The sequence below is a fragment of the Caretta caretta genome, chromosome 2 (assembly GCF_965140235.1).
Source record: "Caretta caretta isolate rCarCar2 chromosome 2, rCarCar1.hap1, whole genome shotgun sequence".
Classification (NCBI taxonomy): domain Eukaryota; kingdom Metazoa; phylum Chordata; order Testudines; family Cheloniidae; genus Caretta; species Caretta caretta.
Window position 1 is genome coordinate 262,228,041 of NC_134207.1, and position 12,560 is coordinate 262,240,600.

General features: G+C 46.6%; 1 protein-coding gene across 2 annotated transcripts; it reads right to left on the bottom strand.

Annotated features, from left to right (window-relative positions):
• Nucleotides 1-2,525: 2,525 nt before the first annotated feature.
• HIGD1A (HIG1 hypoxia inducible domain family member 1A) lies at nt 2,526-10,034 on the bottom strand. Of its 2 annotated transcripts, none has more exons than XM_048837407.2 (4): nt 9,898-10,034; nt 7,321-7,428; nt 4,466-4,600; nt 2,526-3,681 (listed from the first exon to the last, which is right to left on the bottom strand). In XM_048837407.2, exons 2-4 carry the CDS (start codon nt 7,421-7,423, stop codon nt 3,617-3,619), a joined length of 303 nt encoding a protein of 100 aa, XP_048693364.1. In that variant the 5' UTR covers nt 7,424-7,428; nt 9,898-10,034; the 3' UTR covers nt 2,526-3,616. The 2 variants fall into 2 exon arrangements, with proteins under 2 accessions (XP_048693364.1, XP_048693363.1); XM_048837406.2 differs by having other exon boundaries at nt 9,890-10,031.
• Between the last annotated feature and the right edge of the window lie 2,526 nt (nt 10,035-12,560).

Genomic DNA, 12,560 nt, shown 5'->3' on the forward strand with positions numbered 1-12,560 from the left:
GCAAATGAACTGACACCCTTTTTCAGAGCAACAGACCATCCATAGGATTTTCCAAGTTTGAGTTTCTGGATGGAAAACCACCAGGGAGGATACGTTGAGATGCTCTCAGTAGATGTCATCTTCAAGGTGACCTGTTGAATGGACATCCCCCCGATTCCAAATTGACATTCCTGTTCCAAACAATCCTGTTACAGATCCAAATTCCCAAGGAATCAAGACCATGTTTTTGCATATGGGTGTACAATGTGTTCTGATGCATCCGATGAAGTGAGCTGTAGCTCACGAAAGCTTATGCTCAAATAAATTTGTTAGTCTCTAAGGTGCCACAAGTACTCCTTATCTTAATGTGTTCTGAGTGTACCCCTAAGTTGGCAAGATCCTGTACTCATTGCTGATAAGCTGTTATCTTATCCACAAGGAGCACTGAAAAGAAAGATGCAACCTTGGTATGTTTACAATACTCAGATTCTCCCATGTGCCAACAATCAGGTTTAACACCACTGGGATGTGCATGAATTAAACTATGTTAACCAGAACTCTGGGGAAAGGGATGGTAGTGAGCCACTAGTCGTCCTGAATTCAGGATGGGACATCCCTCATCCCGGGCTGGATATTGTTGGGACTTTGGTCAATTTTGGGTTCCTGAACCGTGATTTCAAACAATACACTAAAAGCATAACATCAAGGTCCAAGTTTAGTTGGAAGTGTGGTCTGAACACAGGCCTTATATCCCCCTACATCTTCGTATTCCAAATTATGCCATACCAATTCTCCTATTATGGAGTTTTCAGTGGGCCTTATTTTGCCACATTCCATAAACAATTCCATGTACCAAATAAGGCATGACCATATGTTTCACCAGATCTTCCTTTTGAATAATTTTCTACATGTGGTAATACTTTTTTCCAATTTACATACAGTAAACATGTAGGCCCTTTTAAGTGAACTAAGGGTGATACTTTCCCTTCCAATACCCTTAACATGTTGTATGGGATAATTTACATACTGAGGTGATAACTCCTGTTTTGAAATCAGGAAAACAAAGTCCCCCTCTTTTGAATGATAAACAAACCATCCCCTGGCAGCAGTCTCATCCTGCACAATTAACAATATATGTACCCTAAGCAGATCTTCATGCTATACCTGCCTGACATATGGACTAGAATTTGGTAGATAGTTCTATTAATCCACACAGTAAATCTGGCCCTATCCCACATTTTGTTATGCAATTCCTCAGGGCCACAGATACATCGCCCTGCTAAAATAGTTTCATATTGTGAGGAAAGGGTAGTTTGTGTGTGTGTCAGGCTGCAGCATCAGAAAATGGCTAAAGAGGCCAGTATGTATATAAATATCCATAGATATGTGCATGGCCACACACACACAGATACATCTATTTGTGGACATACTGCATTACACTGGTATTCTATATTACAATTAAGCATCAGTGCCACTGACAACCCCTCACCAGGACCCAGGCTCAGTTCCTCCACACATCCTTCAGGCACAGCTCAATGCTACCCTCTACCAAGGGGTTCAGTTTGGTGCCACCCTCATCCCAGCACCCCCAACCATCAGTCTATAGACTTTGGTTGAGACCAGACCCTGCCACTGCAAGGGCCTTGGCTAGTCACCCTCTCCTGCCCCAAAGGTACAGGATAAGTCCAACTCCTGCCCCCAGGGCATCAGAGAGAAGTGCTCCACCTTCCACACACACACATCCCGTGATATGACCTGTAGCTAGCTCATCAAAGCCCCAGTGCCCCTGCCAGACCCAGTGCAGACCCCACAGCATGAAGGCGACCATACATCCTGTTTTGGCTGGGACAGGACTTTTTAAGCCCTGTACTGGCCATCCTGACTTTTCTAGCAAAAGTGGGCCTTTGTCCCCTTTGCTCTTGCCAGCTTGATCAATTAGCAAGAACAAATGGGACAATGCCGTTTTGTCAAAAGAGTGGGGTACAGGGAGGCAAGCGGTGATGCCAGCCCTGTACAGGGAGGCAGTCACGGCTCAGGCAAGCACCGATGCTAGCCCCAGCCTCACACAGGTAGGCAGGCAGGGCTTGAGTGAGAAGCAACACCAACATCAGCCCCGCCCAGGGTCTCCGGCAGCCAGCAACACCAGCACCAGCCCCATGTAGGGAGGAGGGCTCAGACAAGCATCTTGGACAAGTGCCCCATAAGGTGTCCCATTTTCCTTTTGAGGAAATATGGTCACCCTACACAGCACCCCCAGGATCCCAGCCCCCCACAGGGTGCAATCTATATCCCCTCAACCCTCCCCCCAGGGGCCAGGCTGAACCATGAGCCCACCCCATCAGCCTGCTCGCAGGCCATCTCCCATCCTGGAGTAGGAGACAGTTCCCACAGCGACCATTCCCATACAGGGGACAGGACAGCCAGATAGCCTGAAGGTAGATTTGAGTTTCACAGCATCAGGGGGATTCCCTCATACTGCTTGTGTGTGAACCCAGCAATGCCCCTCAGCTCTCCCCATGTTACATGCACAGTAAAAATTAGACAGCTTGGAGTTGCTTACTGTATTTATTACAAATACTGTATTAGACACCATGCTATCTCCATGGAATGCCACCAAGTTCAAGAAAGTGGAAGTTTACAGATTCGTGTATCACTTGATCAATATATTTGGCGATGAGGCTAGATTTTAATGAAGTTACCATAAATCACTAATGGAAGAGCGCTCCATATGATCTCACACCAAGGATAATAAAGGCAAAGGTCTAAGAAGTTTAGAGCTTCCATTGAAACAGCAATATCACACAAATTAAGTCAGGCATTCTAATTACATACTTAAAATGCATCACTTCAAGTACAGATTTAGTTTTCAAAATGTCATTTAAAAATGTTACATCATACACTTAATACTGCAAAAATAAATGAGCAGTTACCAAATTCAATAATCTGAGAAGCTGCAATCCATAATGTATTAAAAATAGGGCTTCTGGGCCTTGATTATTAGTATTGTGTAATAAATATGTTTAAATAGTTTTATCCACTAGTGAATGCTCAGCTCGTACTTCAAATAAAACTAAAAATAGGTCAGAACAAAATGTTTTTAAATACAAATTTAAGAACTATTTTGAGTGAGTTCAGTGCTAGTGAAAGTGCTAGATTACAGCCTTGGAGACTGAAGTCCTTTTATCTACAGGACAGAGATAACATAGGCATGCGTACAACCTTCTCCACACAGACTTGCCTAGGTGCTTCAGCCATGAGCTGGAGGGACCACCTCTCCAATATAAGAAGGTTGTTTGGGCTCCAGGCCTATTTACAATTACCAGTTGTGTGTGGGGAGACTGGGTGGGAAAGGGAAGAGAGGCATTATGCTGTACAATAGACAAGTTGCTAGTGGGTATGGTAGTCTCAGTCCAAGAGAGCCAGCAGATTGTCACCACCAACTTGTGCTAGATTCAGACTTGTAACCTAAAGGTTCAATACCAAGCACGAGACATGTACAGTATTGTAGAACCACATCCTTGAATTTTTTATTTTATTTTTATTCCCCACCCCTCTTTTTTCATTATTAAAAAGAAAATGACACCTCAATGTGAGGTCTATAACTAAGATACATAGACCACCACCAAGCACACAGATTTCAGTCATCTTTTTTCAACTCCTTGGGTTTTGCCAGGTATTCCCGATACATTGAGTAGAGCACACCTGAAATACAAACACAGGCAAAACAGTTAAATATACATCCTTTATTAAAGTAGAAGACTATTTCAAGAACTGTCTGCAGCCAGGAAGACTACTAGCATGAGAAGAAAATATGGGTGTCTGTATTCTTTATAATCTCATTTCCCATCTAGAATTTCAGTAATAGCCACAATTCATTTGTTAAAATGAAGGACACAAACACACATACATCTCTCTACATACTGATGGTATCAAAGCTAGTATGATTTATAGTCTAGCTATACCTTCAATTTAGATGCAAGCTGTAGACAACTGCTGATCTTTCCCATGGAGAAATGAGTTTAAGAAAGTTAAAATTAATAATTGTCAAATAACTTTGGAGAAAGCAGAAGAGTTCAGAAACACCTTAAAATATCCACAACATGCATGGGGCAACTGTATTCTTTGTTTTCCTCATTGACTTAGCACCTTTGGAAAAAAATCCAGCTAAGTGCCCCAAACGTGAACACACAATTTCATGCGTTGTGTAGAAAGTCAAGGGAGAAACTGGAGAGATGTGTTCAAACATGGTTACCTAGATACCAGGCACACTAATTTTATGATACTGAGCCAAGAAACCAGTTTGCTAGCTCAGCCTCACTAAAAGAACTTACTATGTTTGCAAGTTTCTAGTGCAGTTGGAAACAGTTAATGGTTTACAAGCTAGTCCAAGGTATTTATCCTTTAGTGTAAAGAACACTTTTAAAGTAAGTCTGCCATCATTAAGAGGTAACTAGGGCTCGACAACAGCTGTCTGTTTTATACATACCACAAGTCATTGCTCCAACAACAAAGCCCTGGGCTGCCACACGCATGTGAATCAGATGAATAGACATTTTTGTATTGCCTCTGTGCTTCAGTTTGTACAGTCCATAGCTTACAACTGCAACCAAGCCTGCCATCCCTATAAGGCAGGGTAAACAAGTGTTTAGTAATTACATGATTTTACATTCCTCACTCATAAGACTTGCTTTAAAAGTAAAAGTCAACAACTTAAAATTTAACAAAAGCTATTTATAACCCCTCCTCCCCACACACAAGTGTTTTAGCCCCATCATTAACACCTAACAGTAACTACAGTTTTCAGAGTAACAGCCGTGTTAGTCTGTATTCGCAAAAAGAAAAGGAGTACTTGTGGCACCTTAGAGGCTAACCAATTTATTTGAGCATAAGCTTTCGTGAGCTACGATGAAGTGAGCTGTAGCTCACGAAAGCTTATGCTCAAATAAATTGGTTAGTTTCTAAGGTGCTACAAGTACTCCTTTTCTAGTAACTACAGTGTTAGCTTATGTTCAGTAGAATTAGTTAATAGGCAATTCCTTTCCCACCCAAGTAACGTCTAGGCTGACCCAGAAGCCAGCCCAGACTGGACCCCCAACAGAGTTTTGGTATTCCATTACTGGAGAACTGAGTTAAAAAAACTAAGACATGGCATATCATTGCACAACATTCGTTCTAGATAGACAGCTGGGGATAGCAGCCTTGATGGACGTCAGGGCTGATTTGATACTGGTCTGAAACTTCCGTAAGAGCAAATTAACTGCCTCTTCTTTTCAGAGGAATGCTCTTAGAGCTGTAGTTCAAAAACAAACAGGAGTTCTCAAATGCAACTCTGAACAAAGTTCAAACTGCATCCATGCACTAATAGCAGTACTAGATTTCTTGGTCTAGACACCCACAAATGAAGATTGTTATTGTTTGTATCTGTCAAGTTTGACCCTGGATTCACTTGAATACTGGCATTGGACAGGTCATGTTATTTCTCCTGTGCACTGGAGCATTAGCTCAACAGAGGACACATTTAATTGCCTCACCAATCTACTAGAATTCTTTGAGGGAGTCAACAAGCATGTGGACAAAGGAGATCCAGTGGATGTAGTGTGTGGGAGGGATAGCTCAGTGGTTTGAGTACTGGCCTGCTAAACCCAGGGTTGTGAGTTCAATCCTTGAGGGGGCCATTTAGGGATCTGAGGCAAAAATTGGGGATTGGCCCTGCTTTGAGCAGGGGGTTGGACTAGATGACCTTCTGGGGTCCCTTCCAACTCTGATATTCTATGATTCTATTTAGATGTTCAAAAAGCCTTTGACAAGATCCCTCACCAAAGACTTAAGTAAAATAAGCAGTCATGGGATAAGAGGGAAGGTTCTCTCATGTATTGGTAACTGGTTAAAAGATAGGAAACAAAGGGTAGGAATAAATGCTCAGTTTTCAGAATGGAGAGAGGTAAATAGTGGTGTCCCCCAGATATCTGTACTGGGCCCAGTCCTATTTAACATTAATAAATGAACTGGTCTGATGTGAAAGTCCATTTCTTCAACCAGAAGACTTCAGCACCTACAACTGTCAGTTTAGCAAGAGGCAAGTTCACACTTTTTTAAAGAGTCTAGTCACTTATTAATTTGGGAGAGTCTGAAGTGACCAGATGTAGTCCCTGTGACATATGACATCCTGGAAAAGCCTTATGGAATTAAGTATTTTAAGAGTCCATTGCATTAAAAATCCAATTGGTTATGTAGCTTCCCTAGGAACATAATTAATGCAATCTCTGGGAAATATTAGGAACTTCAAAGGACTTTTGGGGACAATGTGTGAAGTAGATTTCCTAGGAAATACTTGGGACTAGGGGGATGGAAGTGACCCACCCCTTTTGAAGCTTCCTTTGAGCAAAAAAGCCCACTGCCTGGCTGATTACCTACACGGTCTCTTCAAAGGTCCAGACGGGATAAAGCAGTGATTTAGAGTCATGAGGGTGACAGTTCTGAGCTGAGGCTGATGTGAACTTGTGACCATAGAAGAGATCCCATTTTGGGGTTTGAAGGACTAACCACCTGCCAGAGTCCATGTTGGAGCTGGGGTGATCTCTAGTGAGCATGTGTGTAGGTCCTTTTGTTGTTTTTAATATGTTTTCTCTAATTCTTTTATCCTAAGAATAAATAAGCTTGCATAGAAAGAGCTGTATGGTACCTAAACAATGGGCAGTTAACACTGCTATTAGTCTCTGAAGAGAAAGCAAACAGGTCTGCTTAGGCAGTCTGTCTTGCTGGGAACAGTGAAGGCTGGGAACTGTTCAGCCTGGAAGTATCCAGGTCAGAAGGGAGACACTCATATCACCATCCAAGAGAGGTGACGGCCATGAGAGTCGGAAGTCTAGAATGGGTGCCCTTGCTGGGCCACAGAGAGGGAATACAGGTGCAGTTACCCTGAACTGTGACAGCCCTCTACTGCCAGGCCTCTGGGCTTGCTGCAAGGTATGTTTCCCCAAGTATAGGATCCACTACCCAAAATTTGAAATAAGGGGTGTGTAAGCAACTATCTTTTAAATGGAAGACAGAGGGAATTACAAGGAATACAGAGACATTTTAAGTCTACAGTGTTTGATAAAGCTACCAGATAAGAGTATTAATTCAGGTAGAACACCATAATAGGTACAAGAGGTAGGGCAAAATTATCACAGTACTATACCGAATGAGGAAGCAATATTTCACAGTAATTTCCTGTTGGTAGTGTGTGACTGCATTTACTATAATCACCGCCCATTACATGAACACTTATGCAACCATGTATTTTCCCAGATTTACTGGTCTTACTCCACGGCATCATTGCACTGTGAAATTGAAACTTACCAACAGGTACAAAGGGTGACTCTTTAGATTTTCTGATCAGTTTTGATGCCTGGCTGTTATCAGTCTCATAGCTAGGAAGAACGGATTTCTGACTAGATGTCATGTTGACTGCGGAGAAGAAGAAAATCTGCTTTAGAATTTAGGAGTTTTTTCACATTTGAGAGTTCTGTAGAAGTAAGACCTTGAATGTACCACAAGTATATAAAGGACAGTAACTTCCACTGTATATTCAGTTATAAACAAGATACAAGTCAAAAAACTGAACTAATAAGATGGTGTATGGCTTTATCCACACTAACTACTACAATGTTTATCTATACTACCAAGCTAAATTCAATTTTATGAATATAAAAACCTCAGAATGTAGGCATGGCTTTTACAATACAAGAATAAGCTTTGGTAGTAATTCCATATCAAACAGACATATCAAAAAGCCATTAGGCAAAAGCTTCCTGTCGTACTTTCCACACAAAGAATCGAGTTCCCAGCACCTTCATGAAAGGCACAGTCAATTCTGGTTTTTCACAAACTAAGCCAGTGAGAGCTTAGATCAGAAGCATTTCCTTGCAAAATTTCTGTCCTCCACCATATCGATTCATTTCTGTGGGGCTACTCATCCATGCTGGCACTGGATTTTAAGTGGGAGGAGGGGAAGGGGAAGAGTCCCTGACATATTTTGTGAGGAAAATCAGTAAGCCACTACAGAAGGTCAGCCAGCACATTTGACAAGCAGGGAAAAATGCACCTCCAGTATACTCTACTTTAAGTTTAAACTATCTCAATTCAGATTTTTACTGAAGAGCCAGAAGCCTAATATTTAAAGAGAGTAGGTACTGGGTCTAGTATTGATATCAAACCTGCAGGAGTTTGTTTGATGGACACACCATAGTTCGCATATGGGACATGTCAACCTTTTAAAAATAAATGGATTATCATTCCCAAATCAATGAATACTTTTCTCATGCAATACTATTTCATCTACAATTAAAAAGTTCAAGTTGAAAGATGTTCTATCTATCAAGACCAAGGGGCGAAAAGGAACAGCTGCTAAGAGTAGACCACCACTGTTCAGACTGATGACTACCAAAAAAAAAATGAAGAAAACCTGATATCAAGGCTTGCCAGTGACCCAATTTCAATATTTCCAGCAAGCATTGATAGGGAAGGATTTAAAAAAAAGAAAAAAGCGTGTATGTCACCATAGATTACTTCCTTCTTCAGACTTTGGCACTAGCAGAGAATTAATTATATTCTTCCTGTAATTCAGGAATGCTGGAAAAAAAGCTGACTTTAGATGGTCAGTTCAGTAACTATTACAGACCTCCTAGTCAGGCTGATTAGGCTGTATTTTTATTGTTTGAGTTTTCCTAACAATGTGCTCAGCACTGCAAGGCATAAAGAGAGTGTGCCTCACAAAGCTTTCCATCTCAGACAGTGCAGTGTAAATGGACTCTCATGAGAATAAATGCCCCATGGTATTTAAGTCATTTGTAAAGCACTGATTTACTCAAAAAGCAAGCTACCTATATGCATATGCCAAATAATAATTTTGATGCCATTCACGTTTAAATATAGACTTATACACCTGAATTTGAAAAGACTGGCTTATTTATATTTTCACAACCAAGTTTACACCACTTTATCATACATATCGTGGGCAAGGAGAGAAAGGACAACACTTTACGAACATATCCAGGTCTAATCTGATTGTCAGTATTGAGAAGCTATGACAATCATCTTAGTGGAGAAGTAACAATTTCGAATGCCCTTAGCTATAAAATGGGACCTACAGCACCGATAAAAAGATGCAGAACAGCACCTGACATCTCGGTAAATGCGGAAGGGGAAGTCAAAACTAAATGCTCTCATGTTCTCCCACAGGGAGGGGACAGCAGGGTGTTTAGTCAAATGCAAGGTAACGTATTTGTTTCGCCATGACCTTCAGCTCCACCAGAGGTCCCAGGAAAGGCTTTCAGAGAGAAGACCCGTGGGGGGTGGAGGAAGTGGAATCATGCTGAGGAGAGCACCCCGAGGCAGCCCTTGTTTGGCACGGGGCATTTTCAGGTCATGAAGGGCTCAAACCCCCTCCTCAGCACCTCACTCAGCGGGAACGCTTCGCGGGGTGCGGGAGGGGTGTGCCTCTACCCTCAGGCAAGCTCCCCGGAGCGGGTACCCGCCCAAGGCAAGGCGCCCTGCTGGGGGCGACCCCCACAGGCCCCCTTTGTTACTACACCAGGAGATTTACCCTTCGCCCCCGGACAGGCAGGGACACCCTCCCCCGGAGGCGACGTTACCGCTGGCCTAGCGCAGCCCGGCCCCCTCCTCATTACATCACCCCCCCCCCCCCGCCCGTTACCCGTATCCCAGCCCCCCCCCCGGCCAGCTCCCTCCGCTCCGCCCCCGTGTCCTTCCAGCTTCCCGAACCCGCCCGCCAGCCCCGCGGCCACCACAGGCCCCCTCCAGCTCCGGGTCAGTACGCGGAGCCCCCCCACCGCGGTCCCCCCCCCCCCTCAGACCCCTCCCCCCAGGCCTCCCGCTCCTCCCCCTCGGGCCCGCGACCCGCACTCACGCGCTCGCGACTCCCCGCTCGGCCCCGACACGACACCAACGCTGAGGGAGCTACGCAGCCGCTGCCACTCGCTCCGAGACCGGCCGGCTTCTGCTGCCTGCGCGCGCGCGCCACCCCCCTGCTCTTATTGGCGGACAGCGTTCAGCCCACCCGGCGCGGGCGGGGGGACCGCGGCTGGGGCGTTACCCGCCTACGGCCTCCACCCCCGAAACTACAGCTCCCAGCGTGCCTCGGGGAAACGGAGGCGCCCCCCCGCGTGACCCAATGCCGGTGCGTGGGAAATCCGTCCCCGCCTCCCCCGTTATCAGCCAATCACATGAGAGGCTGGTGACGCCAGGTCCTTATATGGTCAAAGGAGGGGCTCGCTCCTCTGCAATGCAGGGGGCGGTGCTGCTGAGCCATCGTGACTCCGCTGACCCTGGGCCCGGCTGCGCCTGCGCCTGCGCCCGCCCGCGCGCGCGCCCCGGCCCACCGCAGTCATTCGCAAAGCACGAGCCTGGCTTGAGAAAATCCCCTGGGTGCGAAAACCAGCCATTGGGGCCTTTCCGTGGCAGGGCACGTAACCTTCCCAAGCCTTTCTCCACTGCTGAGTGGTCTATGGAAGCTGTCTGTTTAAAGCAGAAGTAGAGATGTCACCCTGACCCAATCACAGGCATCCAGGAGCTGGGACTTTAAGCAAAACATCCAAAATCGTAAGGCGTGGCCGCATGGCTGATTGGAGAGCCAGACTGTTTACTGCTTGCGTTTTGGCTCATCCAACTCCTAACCAGATTGTTCCAGCTGTGGATGGGGGGCAGCACTAATGCAGTTCAGTCCCCTTTGTCTCTCGGCAGCTCTTGAGCCCCTGTGGCCAATGATCCTATCAGCGATCCTGGCTCCTTAAAACCACTTAACAGCTAGTTCCCCTGCAAAACTTTTACAAGTCTTCCCAGTACCTGTAGGATAACACCAGTTCTAAGGCCTTATCTATATCGGGGAAAGGGAAACATTCTAACTTACGGATTTTTAACCCTGGGTGGGAAGGTGCGCTCCCTAGCCTTTCCTCCACCTAGGGACTGCAGGGACCTAGCAGTCGTTTCCTGGGAGCTGTGGTAAGCGCTCCTGGAGCCCCAAACCCCCTCATGCACACCTACCCCAGCCCAGAGCCCCTTCCTGCACCCCAAACCCCTCATTCCTGGCTCCACCCCAGAGCCTGCACCACTAGCCAGAGCTTTCACCCCCTGCACCCCAGTCCAGAGCCCTCTCCCACACCCTGACCAACTCATTTCTGGCCCCATCTGGAGCCTGCACCCCAACCTCCTCCCCCAGCCTGGTGAAAGTGGGTGGGGGGTAGGGAAGAGCGAGCGAGCGAGGGAGGGAGGATTGATGGAGAAAGCGGGGGCAGGGCCTCGGAGAAGGGGCAGAACCTTGGGGCAGTGGTTGGTTTTGTGCTATTAGAAAGTTAGCAACCCCCTAATTGCCCATTCAGATCTTTAAATAGGCTGTTGCTTTTCTCCCTGACTTTCCTGTATTGCTAAAGGGAAAGGAGGTTCCAGGACTGGTTCAAGTACAGGCAAGTTGTTCTAGCTGATTTTAAAACTAGTTCGCCTAAGCCGATTTAAACCTGGTTAGAACAGGGGTGGCCAGCCTGAGCCTGAGAAGGAGCCAGGATTTACCAATGTACATTGCCAAAGAGCCCCAGTAATACATCAGCAGCCCCCCCATCAGCTCTTGCCCTCGAACCCCCAGTGCCTCCTGCCCGCGGGCAACCCCGCCAGTCAGCGCCTGCCGCAATCAGCTGTTTAGCATGTGCAGGAGGCTCTGTGCGGGAGGGGAAGGAGCGAGGGCATGGCAGGCTCAGGGGTAGAGGACTTGGGGGAAGGAGTAGAGTGGGGGCAGAGCAGGGGGTTCAGCAGTGAGCACCCCCCTGCACATTGGAAAGTTAGCATCTGTAGCCCCAGTGTCAGCGCCTATGTGTAAGCGGGGGAACAGTCCCGCTATTGTGGGGAACTTTCCTGGCTTCTGCACCACCCCGGTGAAGTGGGCTAGCGAAAGGATCGGAGTCCTCGCTCCCACTTCCTTTACCCAGCGGCCTCCCTGCCCTTGAGGACTCCCCTTCCACTCTCCTGTCTGGCAGAGTCCTCGTAACCCCAACAAGGCTGGGCCTAGGACTCCTGGGGGGCTTGACCCCCAACCCTGCTGTGGTCACCTAGGACAAGGGCTAGGATGTCCCCACGCCGGGGTACTCTCTCTGCACTGGGCACTTCTCTGACCCACTGACCATTACATACAAGTTAAAGCAAATGCAAGTTATTTAATCAACAATTAATTTTAAAAATAATAAGGAATAATGGGAAAAGTTAAAGGAAACACATCAACCTGCTTGGTGGCAGGGAACATCACAAACAGTGTCTCTGGAACGTCAGGGCAGTTCACAGTCTGTTCCTTGTAAGTCCCAGGCCTCCTGCTCCGGCCCTGGCTGTGCTGCAGGGATGCTGTGGGTTGGACACTTGCTTTGGTGATGGCCACACGCTCTCAGGCTCTAAGTGGTAGGACCCTTCTTCCCCATGTCGCCCCCGCCCTGTCGGGGTTACGATCCAAGCCTGGCCTGCAGAGCCTCTTGGCTGAGGCATCTCCCTGTGCTGGGCCTGCTGCCCAGGGTCCCCCTCGCTCTCCCCAGCTGCTCACCGCA

Coding starts and splice junctions, on each gene's coding strand:
- HIGD1A (XM_048837407.2), bottom strand. CDS start 7,423: ATGACATCTAGTCAGAAATCCGTTCTTCCTAGCTATGAGACTGATAAC. Junction 4,601..7,320: donor GTCACCCTTTGTACCTGTTG/GTAAGTTTCAAT, acceptor CCTGCCTTATAG/GGATGGCAGGCTTGGTTGCA. Junction 3,682..4,465: donor TGTTGGAGCAATGACTTGTG/GTATGTATAAAA, acceptor TTTGTATTTCAG/GTGTGCTCTACTCAATGTAT.